The sequence below is a fragment of the Mustela lutreola genome, chromosome 7 (genome assembly GCF_030435805.1).
Source record: "Mustela lutreola isolate mMusLut2 chromosome 7, mMusLut2.pri, whole genome shotgun sequence".
Lineage (NCBI taxonomy): Eukaryota > Metazoa > Chordata > Mammalia > Carnivora > Mustelidae > Mustela > Mustela lutreola.
The window spans coordinates 107,392,297-107,418,926 of record NC_081296.1 but is presented as its reverse complement, the minus strand read 5'-3'; the positions used below and the strand labels follow the sequence as shown (position 1 = coordinate 107,418,926).

The 26,630-nt window shown below is 43.8% G+C and overlaps 1 protein-coding gene and 1 long non-coding RNA gene across 7 annotated transcripts in view; one reads left to right on the top strand and one right to left on the bottom strand.

The window, feature by feature from the left end:
• Positions 1 to 1,803: 1,803 nt before the first annotated feature.
• LOC131836576 (uncharacterized) lies at positions 1,804 to 24,917 on the bottom strand. Its single transcript, XR_009355678.1, has 3 exons — positions 24,690 to 24,917; positions 21,812 to 21,964; positions 1,804 to 2,008 (listed from the first exon to the last, which is right to left on the bottom strand). It is a non-coding gene; the product is annotated as an uncharacterized LOC131836576 (long non-coding RNA).
• Positions 24,918 to 24,954: 37 nt separating this feature from the next.
• The window catches only part of FERMT2 (FERM domain containing kindlin 2), a 90,550-nt gene continuing 88,874 nt past the window's right edge, over positions 24,955 to 26,630 (top strand). For 3 of the 6 annotated variants that reach the window (XM_059182121.1, XM_059182119.1, XM_059182120.1), the window contains exons 1-2: positions 24,957 to 25,277; positions 25,692 to 25,857. In XM_059182121.1, coding sequence (XP_059038104.1) covers positions 25,701 to 25,857 — 157 coding nt within the window. In that variant the 5' untranslated portion in view covers positions 24,957 to 25,277; positions 25,692 to 25,700. Of the gene's footprint in view, positions 25,278 to 25,691; positions 25,858 to 26,630 lie in introns of all 6 variants that reach the window. The other 3 variants (XM_059182118.1, XM_059182117.1, XM_059182122.1) reach the window with 2 other exon arrangements.

The window sequence follows — 26,630 nt, the reverse complement described above, 5'->3', positions numbered from 1 at the left end:
GCTTCTGTGTTAGCTGGTAATCCGCTATACGTCTCAGTTCTGGGCAGTAGTAATGAATCTGCTCCTAATTTTCTTTCTCCCTGTATGTCTATCTGCTTTTTATTAATCAGCACTTTAGCTTGAGCACATGTTTTGAATTATAATCCTGAGTTCCATGTGTATCAGTCAGTATGTTCGGTTCCAAGGCACAAGAAGCACCTCTGGCTCACTTAAGCAGAAAGGGAATTTTCATTGGGTATCGAGTTGTTTTCAGAAGAGAGAAAGTTTGGAGAACTAGATACAGAACAGGGACAAAACCTAAGGAAGACTTGTAGGAAAGTATACCCATAGTGGTCCCACAAGGACACTCTGCTTGGAGCACTAGTGCTAACACCGCACAATTAGGCTGTGGGGCTGTCAATGCCACTGGGCCTGGGCGTGAGGCTTTCATTTTTTCCCTTACAGTTCCAAGTCCTGCACAGGAAAAACGAGTTGTCCAATTCTCCTTACTCCATCCTTTTTTTTTTTTTTTTTTTTTTTTTTTTTAGAGATTTTATTTCTTTATTTGAGAGAGAGAGAGCATGAGAGGGAGAGAGGGTCAGAGAGAGAAGCAGACTCCCTGCCAAGCAGGGAGCCCGATGCTAGACTCAATCCCAAGACTCCAGGATCAGGACCTGAGCCAAAGTCAGTCACTTAACCAACTGAGCCACCCAGGCGCCCCTGCTTGCTCCATCCTTGACGAGGAAGTGGGGAAGAGGGCCCCTTCCATTTTACAGGTTGGGGCTAAGAATATTCTGCCTCCTGCCTAGACTTACATGTTGGAATGTCCCCCACAAATACAAAGAGCTACCCAGTACTGAACATCCAGCCATTGCTAAAAGTATGAAATTGTCCTGATCTGGCCCCTCATACCTCTCTGACCTCAGCTCCTATTCATTCCACTGTAACCTCAGTGCAAAACACAAAGTTTGCTTCTGTCTCAGGACATTATATATGAAATTTCCCATGTAAAATGCTTGTCCCCAAATACCAGCATGACTCTCTCTCACACTTTAAGTCTTCCAATAGTGATTTTATCTAAAATTGTAACTCTTCACCCCCACACTCCCTATTCTATGGGGCAAGAATTTTAGCCTGTTTTGTTCAATGTTGCATCCCCAGCATCTAGAACAATGCCTAGAAAATAGCAAGTGTTCAATAACTATGTCTTCAATAAATGAATGTAGAGCCAGTATCTACATGAGTCCTTTGAAATGCCTTTGAAACACAGTTGCTATATGGTTGACAAGGATTCTTCTCAGAGTTTAATCCTCCTACTAGCATATCTGCCTGCATATGGTTTCTTCATTTTACGTTGTTATGTAAGACAAATGAAATTTTTTGATAGGTTGAAAAATTGTTTAATTTATTGTTCCCTCTCCTTCAACCAGGCTTATCCCTGTGCCTAGAAGGAAATTAGGTGAGTCAGACAGTATCGTTTGTTGTAAAACCATACCTTATGCTTGATTCTCTTCTCACCATTTCTAAATTGATATTTCACTGATTTATTGTACTACTTTTCAGGATATTGCTGATAGCTTAATAATTTTCAAGGTCATCCCTTTCATCCTTCATTCAGAAAGACATGAGGTTGGACTTTTTCCAGTTTTCAAGAATGTATTAGTCCTTGGGAGCTGCCACAAGCAAAGCAGCTTGACAGTGACCTTAACTGATCCATGATCTCTCCCAGGAGGCAAAACATCAGCCCCTGTAGATTTGAACACACTGAAAGCATTCAAATAGTGATGAGAGATTCAAAAAAGTTTATTGAGAATCCACTGAATGCGAAGTTTGTACTGGATATTCCCTTTCTGTGGTTTGGCGATCTTCATTCTCCTGAGTCAGTGCGACATCATGGCGGTGCTAATCCGGCTCTGCCGTCTGCACAGCTTGGGCCAAGAGGAGGCAGAATGGAGAGGATCCAGCAAGCTTTACCGGGTGTTTCATGCCATCACATTTGTGTTCCTGCCAGAGGGCCGGCTTCTGTGGCCTGTTTCAGATGATAACATATTTCCCTGTTGGTATAATAACGGGTAAAATGATCTCTCCCTTACGCCCTCATCCAGTCATCCATCCACTCATTCACAGACAAGTTACTCACGAAGTCCCTACGCTGTACCAGGCATTGTGATTGTAACAGTGAACGAAACAAGGTTCCAGCTTTCAGGAAGCCTATGACTAATTGTACCACCTACTTTTATAATTCTTGCTTTAATGACCACAGATATATACAGAAGAGAATGTTGATGGCTGACACCTTTTTTTTTAAGATTTTTATTTATTTATTTATTTGACAGATAGAGATCACAAGTAGGCAGAGAGGCAGGCAGAGAGAGAGGAGGAAGCAGGCTTCCCTGCTGAGCAGAGAGCCCGATGCGGGGCTCGATCCCAGGACCCTGAGATCATGACCTGAGCCGAAGGCAGCGGCTTAACCCACTGAGCCACCCAGGCGCCCCGATGGCTGACACTTTGACCATCCCCCAGAAAGAGCAAAAATCCTTGGGTTGAAAAAAGAGCAAAAGGAAGAAAGGGGCTTCAGTCCCCATTCTTATTCATATTCCCAGCAAGCATCATCCTGACATATTGAGAGGACATAAATGATGACATTCCACCCGCCCACTCACTCCAGACCTCTGTCACACCCTAACATTGCCTCCTTGTTACATGTCTTCACCTAAGGATGTCATCCTGCTGTCCTGGGTCGTATGCAGAGGGCAGGTGCTCAAGGGCTCTAAGTATTGTAGCACTGGGGGCAAGATTACCCCAGAAAATTCAAGCTTTTACATGTATAACAGAAAATATTTATAAACCATTTTCTCTCTCCATTCCCATCCTGTTCATTTGGTGTAGCCCATTGGGTTTCCAACCTTGGAGCTTGCTTGTTTTCTATCCATTACTTGGCCCTGAGAAGCCCTGCCTATGAGCCTCAGGCTTTCACCCCAGGGTATTTTGGCAGAGTTGGTGTTCAGTGAATATTGAGCACACAGAATGTGAGAGGCAAGGTATTTTCCAGCACACGTAGTGAGCGAAAGTTAAAGCAACCTCTGAGAATCTGGATAAAAAGGGATAAAAAGGGATATTTATCCTGATAAAAGTCAGGATAAATTATGCATAGCCATGTGTTGTAGAGCCTCAGTGAAGGCTCTGAACTGAACTGAACTGAAGATCTACACAAACATTTCGATGTTTAAAGTGTCCACACATTCTCTTTAGACTCTTCCTTGACTCCACACTCTCCTGCTTTCCTTCCCAACTCTATGGCTGCTTTCTCAGTCTATTTTGTGGGTTCCTACCCCTCCGTCTAAACTCTATTTGTTGGAGTTCATGGCTGAGTGTTGAGCAACCTTCTCTTCTCCATCCAAGCTACACTTTCTCCCTAGGTGATCTCACCACACACTGTCTTTAATTGCTACATATAATTTTAACTCAATTACTATATATGTATTAATTACTACATATGTAGGAGTAAAGGCAGGAGGGAGGGAAAGAGGAAGACAGGAAGAGTCCATTTAATTACTGTATATATATATATTACTTGAATTACTACATAGCAAAACTGAGAGATGGGTAGAGGAGAAGGAAGAGAGAGGGTGTATAAATACAGCACAGTGACTCATGATGCACAGTTGCAGCCTCACTCTCTCCTCTGGACTCCAAATCCATATATTCAATGCCTTCTTAACATCTCTCCTTGGATGTGTCAAAAGCACCACAGATTCAGCATGTCAAAACTGATTTCATATTCTCTCTCTTAAAATCTGATCGTCCGTGGCCCTGATATCTTGGGATGGCATTTCCCATTCACTCACGTGGTTATACAAGCTGAAAATCCAGGCGTTATTTTGACACTTCCATCTCTCTTATTGCCCATAGCCAGTCCAGCACCAAGTTTTGGCAAATTTGCCTCCTAAATATCATTCAGATCTGTCCTCTTCTTTTCTGTTCTCATCTTTCCAATCCTTGCAGAGAGCAAAAATCCTTGAATTTGACTCCTGCTGACCAACCCTTTTTGTCTCTTACAATCCATTTTCCACAGAGCAGCCAAAGAGAGCCTTCGGAATGCAAGGTTCCCAGATGGCTCTCAAAGGGTTCCACTGCTCTGAGGATACACGTGTCCCTGCCGACTTAAATCAGCCCTCATTTGACCTATATTCCCCTTCATTCTCTCCAACTAGTTCCCTAACCTTCTTTTCAGTTCTCTTCTCTGTACGTCTCCCTTACCATAGGGCCTTTGTCCTTCAATCTGGGGATCCTGACCACATCTTGAAGTTTACTTCGATTCATGCTTCAGATCTTGAGTCTTTTTTAAAAAAAGATTTTATTTATGGGACGCCTGGGTGGCTCAGTGGGCTAAGCCACTGTCTTCGGCTCGGGTCATGGTCCCAGGGTCCTGGGATCGAGCCCCAAATCGGGCTCTCTGCTCAGCAGGGAGCCTGCTTCCCTTTCTCTCTCTCTGCCTGCCTCTCTGCCTGCTTGTCATCTCTCTCTGTCATATAAATAAATAAAATCTTTTAAAAAAAATAAAATAAATAAAATAAAATAAAAGATTTTATTTATTTATTTATTTGACACAGAGAGAGAGTGAGAGAAGGAACACAAGCAGGGAGAGTGGGGGAGGGAGAAGCAGGCTTCCTGCTGAGCAGGGAGCCCGATGGGGGGCTCAATCCCAGAACCCTGGGATCATGACCTGAGCCGAAGTCAGATGCTTCAGGACTGAGCCACCAGGCATCCTGCAGAGCTTGCCTGTCTCTTCCCTATCGCTTATCCCAAAAATATTAGTTAAATGATACTGGAGCTCGAAGAGAGGTATTCATAAGTGAGGCTTCCTTTTTCCTTGCCTGGGCTGAGAGCCAGTTGAGAGACAAGATATGGAGGGAACAATCAGATGGAGATCAACATATCAGTTTTATGATCAATAGAGTGGTTGAAAAATGTGGTTTAGGTGAGCAGCAACATTGATATCCCCAACACAAAACCCCAAATCAGGCAGCCTCACTCCCCTAGTCTTTGCTGTACACACATGCCCATAGGAAAGCCCCTCTCAGAACTTACCTCCTAGAGGAAGAACAGAATATGAATCCAAGAGAAGAGGGGAAGAAGGAGGGCAGACTATGCCCCACCACCACCCTCAAGAACCTTTCCCAAATTTGCCATCCACGTAAGCTACTTCCACGGGTCAGAATGAAGAATGTGGGAAGAGGCCAAGTGTGCTGGGAAGATCCTTTCCCGTAGAAATCAGAGTGAGGGAATCAGAAGCAATATGTCCTACCAGGTCAATAACCGGCTGGACATGTGACTGAATGAATGAGTGAACATACACAGACTACACATCTAATTAGTGGTAGGCACTGTGCTAAGTACTGGAGATACAGAAAGAAGTAAATGTATCTAACATTAATCAAACATATACCATATGCATAGCTCTCTTTTAAGAGCTTTGACTGTATCCATTTATTTAATTAATATTAAACACATTAGTATTTACTCTATTTAATTTTATGTAATATAGTTTATCTCATTCTAATATAATTTAACATTATGTTATATTTTATAATTATAGAATATATATTAAACATAAAAATAATTTAACATATATTAATATTTGCAGTGTATTAATACATTTAATCCCCATAGCAACTCTCAGAGATAGAAACTACTATTCTCCCTACCCTCATCTTTCTGCACCACAGGGTGAGGCCTGACCAGTGTGACGATGAGTTTTGAAGGCAATGCGCACACCTGCCTCAACCACTTCTCTCTTCTTATGCCTCTACGTGTCCACAGAAAGGATATATTCTCAATTGCTCTGCCTTGTGTGGTAAGCTTACAGTTTCATGGACCTCATTTGCTTTCTTACTCAAAAACATTGCAACAGATTAGGGGTTCCTCACTGGCTTAGTTGGGATAGCGTGTGACTCTTGGTCTCGGGGTCATGAGGTCAAGCATCACCACACGGGATGTAGAGTCTACTAAATAAAACTTAAAAATTCCAACAGATCAGTCAAAATTTCAGATTATGCTCACATTAGAGCCATTCCTCGTTAGTATAGTGGTGAGTATCCCCGCCTGTCAGATTATGCCCACAATGAATAAAGATCTCATAGAGCATGAGTTGAACATGACTCTACAAGGTTAGGCCATTAATAAAAAATCAGCTCTGTCCTCTGCATTACTGAGATCTTTAGTAAACAAGCATTATATCTGGTTTTGATCATTATACTTTGAAAACAATGCAGTGAATGCACTTAGGGTTCTAAGAAAAGTGATAAAGATGATCATCAAAATCAACAGATAATAAATTACTGCAATGGAAGTTTAAATTAATTCAGGTTGTTAACTTGTAGAAGAAAAGGCTAAGGAATTCTTAGATTACGCCTTACAATAAGTGAAGTATTTCAGTAAGTGGGCTGGTCTCTCTGGCCACAAGAAAAAATAAACAGATGAGGTTGGTTTTAGAAATTTTAATTTTTAAAACTTCAGAAAATTGCACCCAATACAACAAAACCGTATTTCTTCTACCCCAAACTAGCAACCATTACCATTTTGTCTTATTTTGTTTCCAGACTTAAAAAAAGAGTCATAGAGTGCATGGTAGAAATTAGTACAGTATCGAAGAGTTTATAGTAAAATAAAAGTAAGCTTCCCATCCCCAGATACCTGATCTTTCCTAGAGGCAACCTTACAAAGATGTTCTGTGTACATATAATCATACATATGTTATTCAACTTTCTTTCCACAAATGGAAGCACATGATGTACAACATTCTGTGTCTTTTTTTTTTTTAAGATTTTATTTATTTATTTATTTGATAGAGAGAGAGAGAATACAAGCCGGGGGAGTGGGAGAGGGAGAAGCAGACTTTCCACTGAGCAGGGAGCCCGATGCAGGGCTTGATCCCAGAACCCTGGGATCACAACCTGAGCCGAAGGCAGATGCTTCAGGACTGAGCCTCCCAGGCGCCCATGTGTTTTACTTTTTTCAATTATCTTTGAGACTGTTGAAACAGGAGAGTTTAAATCGAACATGAGAAAGTACTTGTTTGCAGTCATGTGGATAAAATTCTGGAATGAGTCACTAAAACTGATACAAGTTTCAGCTCTCCTAACCGACCTCTGTCATCGAAGAGTTTGAGGTTCCTAGGAAGACGACTGAAATAGGAAAATAGTATGCAGGAATTTTATTAGGTAGTGCTCTTGGAATAAATACCTATAGAAGGGAATAGGAAGAGAAAAATATAAAGCAGAAATGGGCAGAGAGAAAGCTGCGGCTGCTATATGTGGTCTCAACAACATGAACCCTTAGGGAGCTAAAGCTGGAAGGGCCCTTCTGAGTTATCCTGGGATAGGAAGGAGTCCAGGCCTTCCTGCCTCCACAGTAATCAATCATGGGATGCAGATGGCCCTGGGGAGGTGTGACCTTGGGCTACAGAGTCTCTTCAACCAAAATAATTTCCAGAGAAGAACAATGGCTAAAATACGGGGAATAAGTTCTTCATCCCTGAAGGGGACCTAGACAAAGAATTGCAGTATCTGTGGGAGGATGAGAAAGGGAAAAAGACAGAGCGAACTTACAAATGCTAACAGGTAGTGAGTCTAAGCAAAGGATTATGGGTGTTCGCAGTATTGTTCTTGGAATTTTCCTATGGCACTGGTGACACAGTAAGAAATAGTGCCTGGAACCCAAATGTTACAACTAGATGTTGTGGGGCGTCTAGGTGGCTTAGTGGGTTGATCCTCAGTCTTTGGCTCAGGTCATGGTCTCAGGGTCCTGGGATCGAGCCCCCACATCAGGCTCTCTGCTCAGCAGGGAGCCTGCTTCCCTCTCCCTCTCTGTTTGCCTCCCTGTCTACTTGTGATCTCTCTCTGTCAAATAGATAAATAAAATTTAAAAAACAAGCAAACAAACGAGATGCCATGACTTGTTAAAGGCAGAATTTGTAACTATCTAAGGCCATAATGCCACAGTTTCAGGGTAACCTTATTAGGGGGTACGAAAAACTCAGTGAGCCTCCACTAAGGTTTTCCCCCAACTTGTTGGACCTCATTCTAGGCAAGAAGAATTTTCCATCAACCCAAACATGTCTTCCAAAGGATAGTAGGGAGATTTGAGAAGCCATGTTCTCTGCACATCACTGTAAAGAGATAGCATCCAAAACTTACAAATGAAACAAAGTACTGTGTGCCCTTTTGATATTATACCAGGGCATTATCTAACAAGACTACCTAACAAGTCCGATTCTCTAGGAAATATAATGTTTCATTTACTATTACTGTTGATTAGAACCTAGACTCGAGAAAGTTAAATAGTGCCTTGTAGAAAATCGAAGTGATTTTTATCTAGTCAGTAAGATAACCTCAGGGCGCCTGGGTGGTTCAGTTGATTAAGCACCAGACTCTTGATTTCGGCTCAGGTCACAATCTCAGGGTCATGACGCTGAGCATGGAGCCTGCTTAAGATTTTCTCTCTCTCTTTCTCCCTCTGCCTCTCCCACCCTGCACCTGTGATCTCTCTTTCTCTCTCTCTAAAAGTAATAAGATAAAACAATGTAAAATACCTCCAAGGCCAAAGCACTGGTCAGGGTCTGCTGTTTCATGCATCCACCATCCATCCACTCTGACTGGACCGACCTTTGTTCTAGTTGCCCTGAGTCCCTGCTGTGTCAGTCATTAAATATTTTGAATATCGTCCTTGAATTAATATAGCTATAATAAGGTTATTGTTGTTTGGGGGATCATTTAAAATCACAGCATTTTGAAATTCAGAGGTGTTGCCTCCTTTAAAAAACAAGAATGAACTTCTATGAAGTGCCTAAAATAGTCAAATTCATAAAGGCAGAAAGTAAAACAGTGGTTACCAGGGACTTTGGTTGGAGAGAAGGGCGAGTTAGTGTTTAATGGAGACAGAGTTTCAGTTTGGGAAGATGAAAAAGTTCTAAAGACAGAGGGTGGTGAGGGTTGGACAACAATTGGAATGTTCTTTTTTTTTTTTTTTTAAAGATTTTATTTATTTATTTGACAGAGAGAAATCACAAGTAGTCAGAGAGGCAGGCAGAGAGAGAGAGAGAGGAGGAAGCAGGCTCCCTGCTGAGCAGAGAGCCCCATGCAGGACTCGATCCCAGGACCCTGAGATCATGACCTGAGCCGAAGGCAGCGGCTTAACCCACTGAGCCACCCAGGCGCCCCCAATTGGAATGTTCTTAATGATACTAAACTGTACTTAAAAATAGCTAAAATGGTAAATTTTGTGTTACATATATTTTACCACAAGTCATTATTAAAAAAAAAATATTCAGTCAAAAAAAAAACAAAAAACAAAAAACAGAATGAGACCACAGGTAGAAAATAAGTTCAAACAGACAATATAAGGATATAAAAAATATAGGTGTTCAGAAAAACAATAAAAATAAATGGTTTGGGGAAAGCCTGGGTGGCTCAGTTGGTTAAGCCACTGCCTTTGGCTCAGATCATGATCCCAGGGTCCTGGGATTAGTCCCATGTCGGGGCTCCTTGCTCAGCAGGGAACCTGCTTCTCTCTCTCTGCCTCTGCCTGCAACTCTGCCTGCTTGAGCTCTCTCTCTCTGACAAATAAATAAATAAAATCTTTTAAAAAATAAATAAAAATAAATAAATAACTGGTTTGGGGTATTAATTTCTTTGAAGGAACTAAATATTGACTACTGGGAAATTATTAGTATACTAATACCATATTTGAAAATTTTAACTTGTCACAGGAAATATCTCCAAGAGAAAATGATGAAAATTTAAAATTTGGGTTGATTACTGGAAACACTCCCTGTCTGAGAGATAAATATTAAATTATGAAATGGTCTCCTCAGGGAAATTGTGAAAGTCATCATCGAAAATATTAAAAATTAAATCAGATAAAGCATTAGGCAGGCCTAATGTAGGAAATGATCCTGGTCTGGTTTTGGGGAGACAGACTGGAAGGCTTATTGGGGCTTTTCTATTATTTATTTTAAAGATTCTGCCAAAAAACATAACCCATATGCTCAGTTTCCGGCAGAAGCTAGAAATTGTTGTTCAGCGTTCCCAAAGAAACAAGTGGAGGTAAGGTTTGGGTGCCATTTCAAGTGTATTAAACTAGAGACGCAGATGGCCCAGCTCCTACACCACCAAGCATACTCAGTTGGCTTGACCACGTGAAAAGAAAGAGCCAAATGCAAAACAGACTTCTCCTTCCTTAAAAGCTGAGCAAGCACTTCATAGTCTTACAAGGAGCGAAGAGGTCTCTGGCTGGATTGAAGAATGTAGCTTATGTGGAAGGTCTAGGTGAGGTGTCATTTCTTTGCCCCAGATAGTAGAGGCCTGAGTCTCTGGAAGCCACGAGGAATGAAAGAGAAAGGTGTGAAGCCTGCCCCAGGTGTGGTACAGTTACTACAAAAAAAAAAAAAAAAAAAAAGTGTATATAGGTGCAAACTTTAACGTACAGTAAACTTACCTGTTAACAAAACAGTCCAGACAAATAAACTGGGCTCTAAACTACAAAACAAACTCCTCTCTTGAGGCATGAAGGCAACAGAGATTGGGTAAAGACTTTAGGTATGGCGAAAAAGGGCACGTGTCCTCATCACCAATTTTTCACAGACCAAATGAAATTATTTATGAGGGCTGATTCAATCTCAGAGATACGAAATTATTTAATATGTGTTCAGATGTTCACCTCCTTTAGAAGTGAGAGAAGTCCGATGGAAGCCTTCAGGGAATGAATGGTAAGGAATTTTGTGATTTGAAAATTAAAAATCCTACTTAAAATGGAGTCTTTTCTACAGTTAGAATAGAACAACAAATGTTAATGCAAGCTGGTGCAGCCACTCTGGAAAACAGCATGGAGGTTCCTCAAAATGTTGAAAATAGAACTGCCCTATGACCCAGCAATTGCACTATTGGGTATTTACCCTAAAGATACAAATGTAGTGATCCAAAGGGACACATGCACCCGAATGTTTATAGCAGCAATGTCCACAATAGCCAAACTATGGAAAGAACCTAGATGTCCATCAACAGATGAATGGATCAAGAAGATGTGGTATATATACACAATGGAATACTATGCAGCCATCAAAAGAAATGAAATCTTGCCATTTGCAACAACGTGGATGGAACTAGAGCGTATCATGCTTAGCGAAATAAGTCAAGCAGAGAAAGACAACTATCATATGATCTCCCTGATATGAGGAAGTGGTGATGCAACATGGAGGCTTAAGTGGGTAGAAGAATAAATGAAACAAGATGGGATTGGGAGGGAGACAAACCATAAGTGACTCTTAATCTCACAAAACAAACTGAGGGTTGCCGGGGGGAGGGGGTTGGGGAGAAGGGGGTGGGATTATGGACATTGGGGAGGGTATGTGATTTGGTGAGTGCTGTGAGGTGTGTAAACCTGGTGATTCACAGACCTGGGGATAAAAATATATGTATATAAAAAATATATGTTTATAAAAAATAAAAAATTAAAAAAAAAAAAAAGAACAACAAATGTTTTTGTTAGAAAGGAAATATTTTAAAAGATAAATCGAAACAAAAGTAATAGAAAGTAGCATTATGTAGAGAATACCATCATCCTAAACAAGAAAGGAAAAAAAAAATAGAACCTTATGAAGGGAAAGAGGAGAAACCTACAAGAAGTATAAAGAAAAATATGTTGATATGTAGATGACAGAAAACCCGAGACTTTCTCAGATAACCCTTTAGCAAGTTATGCATGAAAGGATACTTACTATCCATTTGTTGTTATTCATTCAACAAACATTTACTGTGTGTCTATTTTTGTGCCAGGCATTGGTAGGCATTGATGATGCTCTAGGGGAAATTCTGTGATGCAAAAGAGAAGCGTGAAAAAGAGCAGGTAACAGAGTGAGCTGATCCAGCCTGGATCATCGGAAAGCTTCCTCCACATGGAGTATTCTCACTGTGTCTCTCAGTATGGGTCTCCCCGTAAGCAGATCTGAAGATAAGGATTTGGGCACAAGCGACCTGTTGAAGAGTTGGTTCCAGAAAGCTCTATGGATGAGCAAGGAAGTGAGACAAGGAAAGGAAGGAAGGAAGATCATTAATGCACGAGGTAGCACTGTGGGTAACTGGAGCTTGGTCCTACTGGGGACTTTCTGAGAGATGTTGTGGAATGTCCCTTAGAATGTCTTACTAAGGAGTATGGGGCTAGGCCTTTTATCCAGCACCTCCCATTCCTCCATAGTTAAGGGTCACTCCAGGTGTGTTAAATTCCCAGCACTTGACCCTCCCCTCAGGCAGAGAGAAAAAGGACATTTATATAAACATTATAAGGCAGGGGTTCCCAAATCTTCAGAATCATCTGGAGGAACCAGATTGCAGGACCCCATCCCAGAGTTTCTGATTCCGTAGGTCTGAAGTGAGGTTGAAGAATGCATTTCTAACAGATTCCCCAGTGATGCTGATGCTGTTGGTTCAGGGACGACACTTCGAAGACCACTGCTCTATGCCAGCTCTGGGCCAGAGCATCAATAGTATCTGTGACATACTAATATCTAAAGGATAATAGTCATTAAGGAGACAGAGGGTCAGAGGGAAACTAGAGCTGTCTGGGTAGAGGAAACCCTCTATAAAGGCCTGAGGCTAGAGGGAGACTGCCTGGATAAAAGGAACTGCAAGGTAGTGCTGCATGAGACAGAGAGAGAGAGAAATTAAAGCAAGTGCATGGGGATGAGATCAGTCAGGATCCTGGAGGCATGGTAAGGGTTTAGGATCTGTTTCCTAATAGAAAGGCAAAGGTATTGAATAGTTTTACACAGGACAGTGACCTGATCAGATTGCATTGTTTAAACGTTCATTCCTGGGGTACCTGGGAGGCTCAGTGGATTAAGCCTCTGCCTTCGGCTCAGGTCATGATCTCAGGGTCCTGGGATCGAGCCCACATCAAGCTCTCTGCCCACATCGAGCTCTCTGCTCAGCAGGGAGCCTGCTTCCCCCCCACGCCCTGCCTGTCTTTCTGCCTGCTTGTGATCTCTATCTCTCAAGTAAATAAATCTTTAAATATATATACATGTATATACATGTTCATTCCTGCTACAGCACTGAGAACATTGGGAGGGGCCAAGACAGGTATGGAGACCCCCCATAGGTTTCCATTGCAAAGCCAGATAGGAGACCACAGTGACCTTCACTAAAGCGGTGGCAGTGGAGATAGAGAGAAGTAGATGGTTCTCATAAACACATCGGAGAAAGAATCAACAGGACTTGATGATGAATTAAGAAGAGGAAAGAGGTGAGAATGTATCACGGATGACTCCTAAGTATCTGGTCTGTTCAGTCGGGTTGAGAACTACCTTACAAGGAGAGATCCAGGGTTCAGTTATGTGCACGTTGAGTCTGAGGCTCATGGGGGACACCTAAGTGGAAACCTGCAATTAGCTTGCAAGTGAGCAATTAGGTATACAGCCCTAGAGTTCATGGAACTGCTTAAAAGCATAAAGTTGACTAAAAGTCAAAATGGCTGCATTAATGTTTCAGTGAAGCTCAATTTTAAAGTAAGCTTTTTCGGGGCACCTGGGTGGCTCAGCGGGTTAAAGCCTCTGCCTTTGGCTCAGGTCATGATCTTAGGGTCCTTGGATCAAGCCCCGCATCGGACTCTCTGCTCTGCAGGGAGCCTGCTTCCTTCTCTCTCTCTGCCTGCCTCTCTGCCTACTTGTGATCTCTGTCTGTCAAATAAATAAATAAACTCTTTAAATAAATAAATAAAGTAACCTTCTTCCTCTCTTTCATAAACCTTCCCTCTTCCCTTCTTAGCCTTTTGTTTCAGGAACCCAGTACCACCCCGAAGACAGAACAAAGGAGGCCAGCAGCAAGCAGCTAATTCCTGTAAAAACCAGCTAGATCTTGCATTTCCCTATTAAACACCCCCTACACACACACCTCCCCAGTCCCTGCCTCTGGGGAAGACTTGCAGGTTTTTTTGAAGGTCATAACTTGCTGCGGCCTCCTTTGCCAGGCAAAGCAATGAAGCTATTGTTCCTCTTTATCCCAAACTGTTTTCATGTGATATTTTGCGCCAAATCACAGAGGCAAGTTTTTGGTGATTTAAATTTGGGAGTTCTTAACATGTAGCTGGTATTCAATCCATAGCCCTGAGTGAGCCCCCTAAAAAGAGATCTTTGCATGAGAGCAAAAGGAGGCTCAAACAGAACCTCAAGGACTCCAACAAATCATGGTTATGATGAGGAACTTGAGCCAGCAAAAGGGTCTGAGAAGAAGCAAAGGAAGACCAGGAAAATATGGTATGACAGGAGACAAGTGTCACAAAGATGAAAGGGTTAAGAACTGCCAAGAAATCAAATCAGGTGAGGGCTTTTAATGTATGTATGTATGTATGCATGCATGCATTTTTAAGGTGAGGGTTTAAAATGCATTTCAACTTTAGGGAGATGGAGGTAATTCATGAGCCCAACATGAGCCACTTTAGTGGAACAGGAGGCAGAAACAAGGATGAAATTTGTTCCATAGAAAGAAAGTGATATGGAAATGGAGACAGTGAGTATAAAGACAATGCTTAAAATACTTTTGAGAAGTTTTGGTATCTACAAAGGAAAAGGCAACAACTAAGATGACAGTGAAGTCCGGGTGTACTTCATGACCTACCTGTCCTCCATCCAGTCTTTCAAATGTTGGGGAAGACTGGAGCATATTTAAATGCTGATAGGAAGTTTCTGGGTCGAGAGAGTCTGAAGACACTGGACATGGATAACTGAGAATTTATGAATTGAGAGTAGGAGGAACTGGAATTCAGGGCACAGGTGGATTAACCTCTGATAAGAACATGGGTGTTTCTTTTGCCTAATGGCAGCAAAGGAGGAGAGAGCACCTTGTGCAGACACAGGCAGGATTAAAGGTTCAGTAACACAAGTCAAGGGGTTTCTACCCAGATGGCCTCAGTGTTCAATGGAAATAGGGGATGAAGTCATGGGAGAGGGAGGAGTGAGTCTAGTTTGGAAGGGGCTAAGGTTGACTATTCAAGGGCAGTGGAGGAGACTGGAGAATGATTTTTTGGGGGGTGTGGGGGTTGGCAGGAGAGGTAGGTGTGGTGGGAGGCTGAGAATCCCAAGCAGGCTCCACACCCAGTGCAGAGCATGAGGCGGGAGCTTGATCTTATGACCCTGAGATCACAACCTGAGCCAAAACCAAGAGTTGGACGCTTAATGGACTGAGACACCCAAGTGCCCCTGATTTTTTTGTTTTTCAATAATGGAAGGGAAAAACAACCTCATGGCTTGAATTCAAACTGATTTTCTCAAGTGGGCTGTTTTTGTATGAAGATGAGGACAGTACCTGTAAACATCGATATACTTTACAGATCAGAGACACCATGCTACTCAACATGCATGTGTCCCTGAGAAACACACCAATATTTATATGTGGTGTTTATACTTTTGGTTCTAATGATCTTCTAGAGTTTAAGTTTCTTGGAGGCATGGATCTGGGATGTGCGTCTGGGATCATCTGGCATGCTACATTTCATTCTTTCATTTCACAATTGTTGAGCACTTGCCATGTGACAGGCACTGGGCTGGATGCTGGGGGATATGACTCTGAATGAGGCAGATGAGGGCAGGTTGCCCTAAGGACCTCCATTCCCGTGGACTACAACACTGATGGAGCTAGTCAGCACAATGCACTTGGAAGTTCCCTCCCTTCAAGGAGCTTACATTCTAATGGCAGAGGGGAAGACTGGGTGGGATGGAGACAAGCAAAAAAAAACACACGAGATAATTTCAGGTTTTGGATAAGATTTATGAAAGGAAAAAAAAAAGCAGATGAGGATATAGAAAGTAACTTGCAGGTGGGGACAAAGATTACTATAAACTGCGTGGCCTTTTTGAAGAGGCCTTTTTGGGGCTGAGGAAGACCCAGTCTTGGGAAGAGGCAGGGCAAGGACTGGTTGCAGGGGGAAAGGCAAGTGCTAAGGCGAAGAGGGAGGAGGCCTCTAGGACCCGAGACAGGGAGCAGGAGCTCAGCAAGGTAGGTTCACCCAGATCCTGGGCTACCTCTTGAGCTGTGAAATGAGTTTGGGTTTTATCCTAGGCTTGACCGGAAACCCTTGATGTTTCTAAAAGAAGAGTAAATGTTGTGATTTGCACATTTAAAGGGATAACTCTAGCTACTGTGTAGGAAATGGACTGGATGGAGAGAGAGTAGAGAGGCCACTTAGGAGGCTACTGAATAAATAATCCAAATGAGAAGACAGTGGCTAAGACTAGGGTGGTGATGGTGGAGATGCAGAGAAGTGGATCAATGCTGGACAGATTTCAGAGACAGACTTGGCATTAAATTAGTCACTGGTGGAGGTGTTAAATTAGTCACGGGGTGGGGAGTGATAAAGCTGAAACCTCTTTTTTGGGGGGTGGTTTTAGGCTGAGCTAATAGATGGATAGTGGTGTTATTTACTGAAATGGAAAATACTGGAGCAGGAATAGATATTGGGCTAGAGCCAGTCTCACATTGCACACCCTAGCTGGAAATGCCTATTACACATGGATCTTCAACTCGGGAGCCCCAAGGACAGGTATGGGCTGGATATTTGGGAATCATCATCGTAGAGGCAATATTTTATATCTAGAGGTAGGAGGAGATCAGCTGGAGAGAGAATGCATATCGAGAAGGTAAGAGTGCCCAGACAGGGTCCACACCTGCTGTGCTGAATTTAGACATGGGCTGAAGGGAAGGAGCCAGAAAGGGAGACTGAAAAAGAAAAAGAGAGGTAGAGGAAAAACCAGGATGTGGCAACTTCCAAACTCCAAGCGGAGCGAGCATTTAGAAAGACAGCACCATGTGTTTTGCAACACAGAGGTCATTAGTGACGGCAAGAACAGTTCCAGGGGAGTGGTGGAAACAGAACAGTTTATCTTTTAATAGGTGCAGGGATGGGCCTCCTGGGTGGCTCAGTCATTAAGCCTTTGACTCTGGTCATGATCCCAGACTCCTGGGATCCAGCCCCGCATTGGGCTCCCCACTCAGCGGGAAGCCTGCTTCTCCCTCTCCCACTCTCCCTGCTTGTGTTCCCTCTCTCGCTATGTCTTTCTCTGTCAAACAAATAAAATCTTAAAAAAAAAAAAAAAAAAAAAAAAGGTGCAGGGACGCTGTTTCCATTTACTCCCTAAAGTTCTTCATGAATTATTTGTTGGATGCAGGTCAAAGGAGAGACAAGCTTTGCAGTGGCACCTCCCAGGCACCAGATGGTGATGTTCAGCTGCAGTCAATTCTCTGTCACCTGAGCACCTTCTCAGGAACAAGTAGATAACAGGTACTTTGTCCTTCTCGGTTGGACTGGGTTGGCCCTAGGGCAACTGGAATTGTAGGTGACTTTCTGGTTTGGCTCTTTTAGTGGAACTGCAACTCCTGTTCTGGGAAGAAGAGAAGGTTTATGCATGCAAAGAGGACATTGTGACGCAAAGCACAAAGAGAGTAGGGATCATTTCCCAGAATGGGGGTTAGGAGTCAGTAGTTTACCTGCAACTAAAAATTGGGAGGAACCAGCTAGATGCTAAATAACTCTGAAAATCAGGGAGGAGACTAGCATGCTCGGAAACAGGGAAAACACTTGAACAAGCCAGAGTTTCTTGTGTATTGTTGGAACTGACTGCATGAAGGCAGCGCTGGGGAAATGGCCTCTTGGCCTGTGGCCTTGGAGTCATCTGTGAGTGGTGGCTATACTGTCAGGCCGGTGGACCCCAGCAGCACCTCTGGGTCGGGCCCGTTGGCATCTCTGCTGTCACCACTGGTTCTCCTTTACGGGCCTTGGAATCTGCCCTAGTTGTACCGAAATAATCTCTTAATCACATCCTTCCTTTCTTACATCCGGACCCCAATCTGACCTCCTGGGAGGGTGTCCACTGACCGGCACAATAACCCAGCCAGCCCCACCCTCTTGTTGGCTAATAGGAACAGCATTTATTGAAATATGTTTATGCACGATTTGCTGTATCCTGCCGTGTGCTTCCACTTGTGTAAGATAGAGTCTTCAATAACCCAATCCTATCCTTGCAAACTGGTGGGTATTTCTTCTGTTGTGGTAAGGACTGTTCCTATTGCCCCTGAATCTGGAATTACCCCCAAATCTCAGAGGCACCTTGGTTTTAGGTTTAAGCAAACTATTTCCCCCTTCTATTTTCCATAGTCTTTCTGCCTGCTCCCATTTCCTTTGTTTTGAAAAAGCGTCTTTGCTCCTGTGGCAGTTCCATATTACCGTTCTAGTTCTTGCTTTCCTTTCACTGATATACATCCCTTCTCTTCTTCAACTCCTTGAAATCTGTCTCCTCCAGCTATAAAATTGTCCCCTGCAGGGTGAGCAATGATTTTTGCCAGTCCTTGTGTTCTTCAACGACTCTCTTCTCTTGGACTCCTCCGCATCATTCGATACTGATGACCACCTTTCTTCCTTCCTTCTCTCTCTTCCCCTCTCTTCTCTTGCTTTTTTTTTTTTCCTTCCCTCCCCCCCCCCTTTTTTTTTTAAATTTTATTTATTTATTTGACAGACAGAGATCACAAGTAGGCAGAGAGGCAGGCAGAGAGAGAGAGAGAGAGAGGAGGAAGCAGGTTCCCTGCTGAGCAGAGAGCCCGATGTGGGGCTTGATCCCAGGACCCTGAGATCATAACCCGAGCTGAAGGCAGAGGCTTTAACCCACTGAGCCACCCAGGCACCCCCTTCCTTCCCTTTTTTGGCTAGCTTGACACTGGACTAACCTGATCTTTTTTTCACCTCTGATCCTGTCCTCTGTTGCCTTAGAGGACTCTTCTTCCTGCATCTGCCCTTGGGGAGCAATTAGTTACCCCTGGGTCAGGCTCCTTTGAGGGGTGGAGCTTTCTCTTCAGGCTTGCCTCTATGTTAATGATTTCTCTCTGTGATCTGATCGTCTCACAAGATAGGCAGGCTTATTTATCTAATTACCCTCTAAATGTTTCTACTGGGATATAGGCTCTCACCCCAAGTTGAATATTTCTTTTTTAAAACATCTGTCTTCCCTTTGGTCCCTAACATCGACTCCTCCCTACTTCTGTTTCCCAGTTTAGTAACTCCACTGTTCTTCCTGCCTGGTCACCCAAACTTAAAGACTTTGAAGCATGTATGACCTTCTTTTTTCAAACCTTGGTTTTGTTTGACCATCAGGTAACTCACATTAAATAAGGATAATCCAAAACTCAGGGTTGCTGTGAGGAACATTTAAAGTGTGTTGCACAGCACTTAGAACATCAAAAATGCTCAAAAGTTTTTGACAATAACTCTTTTGAAATTCCCTCCCTCTCCCAAACCCTGTTACTTACCTTATCAGCCCTCCACCCCCCAATCCCTATTACTTTTCTTACATCAAAGTTACAAGCAGATTCCAGACCAGCCTTCTGTGTATTCTAGTCCCTAGCTCTTCCGATCCATCATGCATATTTTTACTGGGTGAATCTCACTTGTACGTTACTCTCAGGATAATTGCCACCATGTACCAACTTTTTAATGGCTCGCCATTTTCTGTCTCAGAATCTAAACTTCTGTCCTACCTACTCTGGCCTCACTCTACACCCACTCTTCCCCAGAGCATCTCCTGGATATTTCTTCCTTTATTTTCCCTGGTGGTGAGCATGTCACACTCACTTCTGCCTTGTGATTTCACATACTACTCCTCTTGACAGGCCAAACTTCAGATCCAGTTAGAGTTAACTTCTTTGTAAATAAGTTCCATGACTTCTCTGATGACCTTCTTTCAGAGGTTAGGTTATCATAATCCTCATAGTGGGTTTGTAGTTCACCATTTACATGTTAGAGTGATAGTTTTTCTCCTTCTTATTTTAATGAATCATTTCTTTAATTAAATGCACACAAATAGTAATGCTAGCTAAAAGATGGAAACAACCCAACTTTTGTTCATTTGTCCCTTGAAAAACACTTGGGATGTTTCCATCTTTAGGCTAGCATTAAAATTGGTGTACAAGTATTTGTGTGGATATATGTTTTCAGTTCTCCTGGTATTTATCTAACAGTATTGTTGGGTTATGTGGTAGCTCTCTAATATCCTCAGGAATTGCCAAATTGTTTTTCAAAACAGCTGACCTATTTTGCATTCCCACCAGCAATGAAGGAGGGCTACAATTTCTCTACATCCTAGTCAGCACTTGTTATTGTCTCTTTTTTATTATATCATTCTAGTGGATATGAAATGTTATCTCATTGTGGTCTTGATTCACATTTTCTTGATGCCTAATGATGTTGAGCATTTTTTCATATGCTGACTGTATATCTTCTTTGGAGAACTGCCTACTCAGATTATTTGTTCATTTTAATTGAGTTGTCTTGTTGTTGATTTATAATAGCTATCTATTATATATAATAGCTATATATTCTAGATATAAGTCCCTTAAAAGACATACAATTTACAAATATTTTTTTTCCATTCTGTGGGTTATTTTTTCACATTTTCCTTTTTTTTTTTTTTTAAAGATTTTATTTATTTATTTGACAGGGATCACAAGTAGGCAGAAAGGCAGGCAGAGAGAGAGGAGGAAGCAGGCTTCCAGCTTCATCCCAGGACCCTGGGATCATGACCTGAGCCAAAGGCAGAGGCCTAGGTGTTACTCCACTGAGCCACCCAGCACCCCTTTTGCACATTTTTCATGCTGTCTTTTGAAGTTTACGTATTTTTTATTTTTATAAAATCCAATTTAGTTTTTCTTTTGCTGCTTTTGCTTTGATGTCTTATCTAAGAAGCTATTGCCTAATCCAAGGTCACATGTTTTCCTCTGAGAATTCTATAGTTTAGATCTTAAATCTAGGTCTGTGATCTATTTTGAGTTAATTTTTGTGTACAGTGTAGGGTGGGGGTTTAGTTTATTCTTTATGAATGTGGACATTCTTTATGATGTTTTAAATATAAGCCTCCTACATTAGATAGATGTTCCTTTAAGACCTTGTGACGTGTTGCACATCTACATGACTCTCAGTGCCCTGCACTGTACTGAGCACACAATTAGCTACCTTGCTTGTGTGAGCCTATGTGTGAACACTTTATATTTTTGTCAAGGACAGAATATCTCACAAGATGACATGACATTCAAAGTTAAACCAAAGAAAAAAAGTTTTTAGAGTATCCCCCAGCATGGTTTCCTGCGAAAAATTTTCTATGCTCCGGAGCAGTAAATACAAGCAGTGTATTTCTTTCCCCTTGAAGTAAATTTCATTGCTCTCCCAGATCCTTCTTTAGGTCTGTGTTGAAACATCCCCACCCCCAGCAAATCTTCCCTGTTTCTAGGTTTGCCAGTCCTTTTCTTGTTGTTTGCAGTGACTACCACTTCTACTCAAAAAAAAAAAAAAAAAAAAAGCCCCAAGGGACCAGCTGCATCCATCCTAATCTAATTACTACCCCTTGATTTCTACCTCCTTAGTAGCTTTACCAGTATGTTCCATTTTTGGCAATCCCTGGGACAAAGAATTCTGCTCACCTGGTAGTTGACAGGTAATTGATTACATTTCATCTTGCTGGCCTCAGATGTTGGCTTTAAGTGCAGTTTTAACCCCCTTCCCCCCCCACACACATTCACATTCACACAAACCTTCTCTTATTTTTTCCTGTCACTCAGCATCTGTTTCTTCTGAACCCAGTGGGTATACTCTGTACTCGCCTTTTAGAAACATAAAAGCGCAGTTTAGGTAGGCTCAGAGAAACAGCTGAAGTCAACCTGTGGATTAGCCAGCCCAAGGGTTGCATTTGATGGCAGATCTGTGAGGTATCATTTGGTCTAAATCTAAGACCAGAGCTTGGTACCTTATTTGGATATTGCTGCTTTCAGTGCTCGGGCTGTTCTTCCAAACACTGGAGTTCTCGGCTACTTTTCAGCATGATGTCAGTACCACAAGTATTGCATTGTCTTCAAGGTTCTAGTGGAGGATTTCAGATAAGATTTCACATCTGAATACACTGGAAAACATTAGGTAGAAGTAAACATTTAAGAAATGCACTTGAAAGCCTCACTTGATAAACTGGAAAAAAAAAAAATATCCCAGTTTCAGCAATTGGAGTCTGACTCCTTTCATCTTGACAACAAGCACCAGCTTGAAATACTCAAAAAGAGGGCCCGAAGGGACCAGCTGCGCCCATCCTAATCTAATTATTCCTCCAATGGTACTTAACAGAGGGTCATTGCCTTCCGGTGCTCTATACTGCTCAAACATAAACTGCTGATTTTCTAAAGATAGGAAAGTCTCGTCACGCTAGAACTAAGCTATTTCAAAAGTTGAGAAATGGGGCTGTTATTTACAATATTAACCATCCCCCTCTGTCACTAAACATGTGAGGTAGTTCATAAACATGTGAGGTAGTCAGAGCAGTAGGCACTGTGATGGGAGGTTGTTCAGAAAGTACTCACTGGGAGGTGAGAAAATAACGAAAATGTGGAAACTGAGTGTTAAAAGCGTTTCTGAGACATGACAGTTAGCTTCGACAAATTTGTCTGAAGAAAGGGAATACTGAGAAAGGACATGGATATTTTTGGTTCTATAGAGGAATATTTGAGAAGCAGGAGTTATTTGGAACTTACTGGAACACTTGCAAAATTCATTAAGGTACAATGCTCATTCCTGGCTCCATTTTATTTTATTTAAAGAATTTTAGTTTATTTATTTGACACAGAGAGAGAGAAACAGCAAGAGAGGGAACACAAGCAGGGGGAGTGTGAGAGGGAGAAGCAGACTTCTCGCTGGGCAGGGAGCTGGACAAGGGGCTCAATCCTGGGACCTTGGGATCATAATCTAAGCAGAAAGCAGATGCGTAACTGGCTGAGCCACCCAGGCACCCCCGGGCTCCATTTTAAATCTCTGCCTGCCCCTTCCTGCCTCCCCCTGCTTCTAATTTTGTGGCATTTTTAATGTATGTCATCTTATAGCCTATGCATCCTTAAACATTGCCGCAAATCTTTTTGAAAACCCTGCCAAGGAGGATGGTAGCTTCTCCATCAGCTATGTTCATTATTGTGAATGTAATGGTATGCATAGAGAAATGGAGATGCTGGATGAGATTTAAGGTGGTGACAGAAAAGTCCTAAATCCAAAGCTTTGGAGTTTGTACAAAAGAAGAGGGGCACCTGGGTGGCTCAGTCATTGAGCATCTACCTCCAGTTCAGGTCATGATGCCAGGCTCCAGGGTTGGAGCCCCATATTCCACTCCCTTCTCCGCAGGAAGCCTGCTTCTCCTTCTCACACTTCCCCTGCTTGAGTTCCCTCTCTTGCTATGTGTCTCTCTGTCAAATAAATAAATAAAATCTTTAAAAATAAAATAAAAGAAAGAAAATGAAGGAAAAAAAAAACAAAACCTCCCGTGATCTCAACACAAAGACAGCTTCTTATCATTTTGGTGTATTTCCTTCCAGTCTTTTTCTCTGAATATTTGAGGATAAGCTTGTGATGTTACAGCCACATGTACAGTTTTGAACAGCTTTTTACCCTAACAAGCAATTCCCTATTTTATTAAGACCGTTTTCATGTATATTTTCAGCACTATAATTTACACAAATATCCTTTCCTCTCTGGACATTCATACTGCTTCCAAGAGAACTATCTGGAACCTTCATGAGTAGAAGTAATTGGAGAGTAGAGAGATGACAGACTGGAGGCATCAGTTTCTCCATGATGACTAGCTGAAAATACTGTAGTGGTTTTCCTTTTTTTTTTTTTTTTTTGGTGCCAGACCTCTGTCATCTGAATTTCGCTGCTCTCCTTTCGCTCTTTTATGGGTCCCACCCTTTCTTGAGGCCTCTAACCTCATTTCCCAAGTGCGTTGATGAACTACGGGTTATTTACCCAGTATGTTCCTTTTGAAAGTAATTGACACAGTTTAAAAACCGGTGTCTTTTAGGGGACCCGACACATCTTGATCTTTCTGACCTAAACTTTTTGGGTCATGCGTTTGCCAGCGAGGCAGGTTCCCTGGCTAGCTGTTTCTGAAATGAGTGTCACAGGAATAGGTGAAGTGGCAGTCAGGTGGGAAGCAGGAGGACCATTTTCTATCACTAGTCTCAACAGAGTTCTTCAGCTCTTCTCTGTACCTGCTGGCACCATTCCAGGGGTATTAAAATTCTTTCAAGGTGTGGCTGAGGGTGGGGTAGAGGATGTTTAGCCATCTGAAAGCCTTAGTAGACTGTTAGTTCTAAGCTGCATATAAAAATATACAAATACGCAAAGAGTTGGAGCGGCTGGAAAAACAGTTTTTGAGTAAAACTCATTCTACTGCATTTCCTCCCCCCTCAAACAAGGGCATCGTAGGGCGTGTTTGACTCGCTGCGGGTCGGAGCTTCCGAGCGGGTTAAGAGCGCAAGCGAACTCTTGGGAGTGCAGTAGGAGTTGCCGGTTGTGCCGGACATTGCTTGCAAAGCAATTTTTGTGGTTCACCTCCCTCTGGGTTTTCTCATTCTTTTGTGGGATGTTCATGGAGCTGGCCCGGGCATTTATTTAAGTTTTTACGTCCCAGACCCCTCTCTCCAGCTCCCGGAGTGCGGCACCTCTTCCTGCCCCGAGACTTCTGGACTTGCTCCAGGCGTGGGGAGGGGGCGGGGGACTTTGTTCCCAGAAAACGACCTTGCCCTGGGAATTTCCTGTGACCATTTCTCACGGACAAGCCCCCTTCTCCCGCCGGAAGCACAGACACCCACCGCCGAGCGCTCCCGCAAAGTCGGAGACCCGAGCACAGAACGCAGCTCCCCCGCGGGAGGCCGCCCGCCTTCCCCTCGCTCCCCCTCCTCAGGTCCCGCCGCCGAGAGCCCGGATGTTGGATTCAATCCCTACGCCCGGTCCTTCATTTCCATAAAAGGGCAGTGGCTCGGCGGGGCTGAGATTGCTGCGCCGCGGGCGCCCCCCGCCTCCCCCGCAAAGCTCCCACCCCCGCCGCGCGCGCCGCCCCGCCCCGCCCCCAGCCCGAGGAGTGTGCGCGGCCCTCAGCCCACAGCGCGGCCGCGGGGGACAGTGTGGGACGTCGGTGAGGCGGCCCGACCCGCTCCGGGCGGCTCCGCGGGGCAGAGGAGGAGGGAGCCGGCGCGCCCTCCCAGAGCCGGACTCCGACTGAGGGGGCGGGGAGAGAGGGGTGGAGCGCTGGGAGAGAGGCGAGGGGCCGCGACGGCAGGACTCCATTAAGTCGCTCCAGCCGGTAGGCAGCGCTTCGCCGGCTGAGGAGGGGGACCGACGCCGCCGCCCCCGCGCCTGTTGCCGCGCGAACCCCCGGCCGGGAGCACGAGGAGCCAGCGGTGAGGGGCCGGGATCCGGGCTGGAACCTGAGAGGGAGCGCGGGCGGGGAGGAGGAATGTGAAGCCCGCGAGGCTGCGTCTCTTTGGGCCGGGGTGCGGTCTGCAGGCCGGCAGGTGAAGCCCGCCGCGGTCCGCTAGGCGAGGGCCGCTAGGCTGGGGCCGCGCGGGGCGGACGGGCGGCGCCGTGTCCGCCGGGGGCTGCGGCGGGCGGGAGTGCTGGGCGGTCGCCGGGAAGGGCGCGGGGGCGCAGAATCCCGCCAGCGGTCCCGCCCCACCGCTGCTCTCCCGAATTCGTGCGGAAACCCTCGGGTCTTCCACCTTCTCCCGCTCCGCGGCGGACTCTGCGAGTTCGGTGGGATTTGCCTTCCTTTGGGGGAGTGACGCTTACGAGAGCCATTTCCTCCGTGCTCGCAGGAAGGAGCCATGGCTCTGGACGGGATAAGGATGCCAGATGGCTGCTACGCGGATGGGACGTGGGAACTGAGTGTTCATGTGACGGACCTGAACCGCGATGTCACCCTAAGAGTGACCGGGGAGGTGCACATTGGAGGGGTGATGCTCAAGTTGGTGGAAAAACTTGGTGAGTAGCATCCCAGCGGCGTCTAGATAGATAAACGACCTCCAGACCGAGGCGGCGGGCGGGTAGTGGGGGGTGGTTAAGGATGGGGGAGGGGAGGCTTTTGGAAATCTTGCTTGGCATCCCGCAAATACTTCTCAAAATTTTAAGATCTTTCAGTATTTAAGCCGAAAGACTTTTTTGCACATTTGTATCTTGTTTTGCTATGTTACTGTTTGAAATTTTCTTAATGTGGTGGTTCCAGCCTCCCAATTAATAAACTTAATTGTGTAGTGACTGGCGAGAACGCCTTCAGCGACTTCACGTTAGAAGAAATGAGAAAAGTGCGCGTTTATGTGGAGAGGGGAAAATTAACAGGGCTTGTGGTTATGTCAGTTCAGTATACCTGAATGTTGGTGACATCTGGTATTGAGGACGATGCAAAGAATTTTTAAAGTATAAATTGCACTGGAAAATGTGCAACTTGCGACGCCAGTATGCAGGTTCTGAGGCTGTACTACTATGTGATGGAGCATATTAAAATGTTCCAGTCATCCTCTGTTAACGAGGGGTGGGGCAGTGTTTGACTATCTGTAGTCTGTGCTTTAAATACGCTATTTCGAGTGTTCCGTTGTATAATATTAAGCTCATGAAAGAATGTTGTGCTAAAAAAAAAGCAGAATTAAATCGAAATTCATAGTATTTGCTTGGGTACAAATACTACTGCATTGATTTAAAACTGACTCAATTTTAAATAATAGGGTATCCAACAGTATGGACTGTAAGAAAATTCTGCA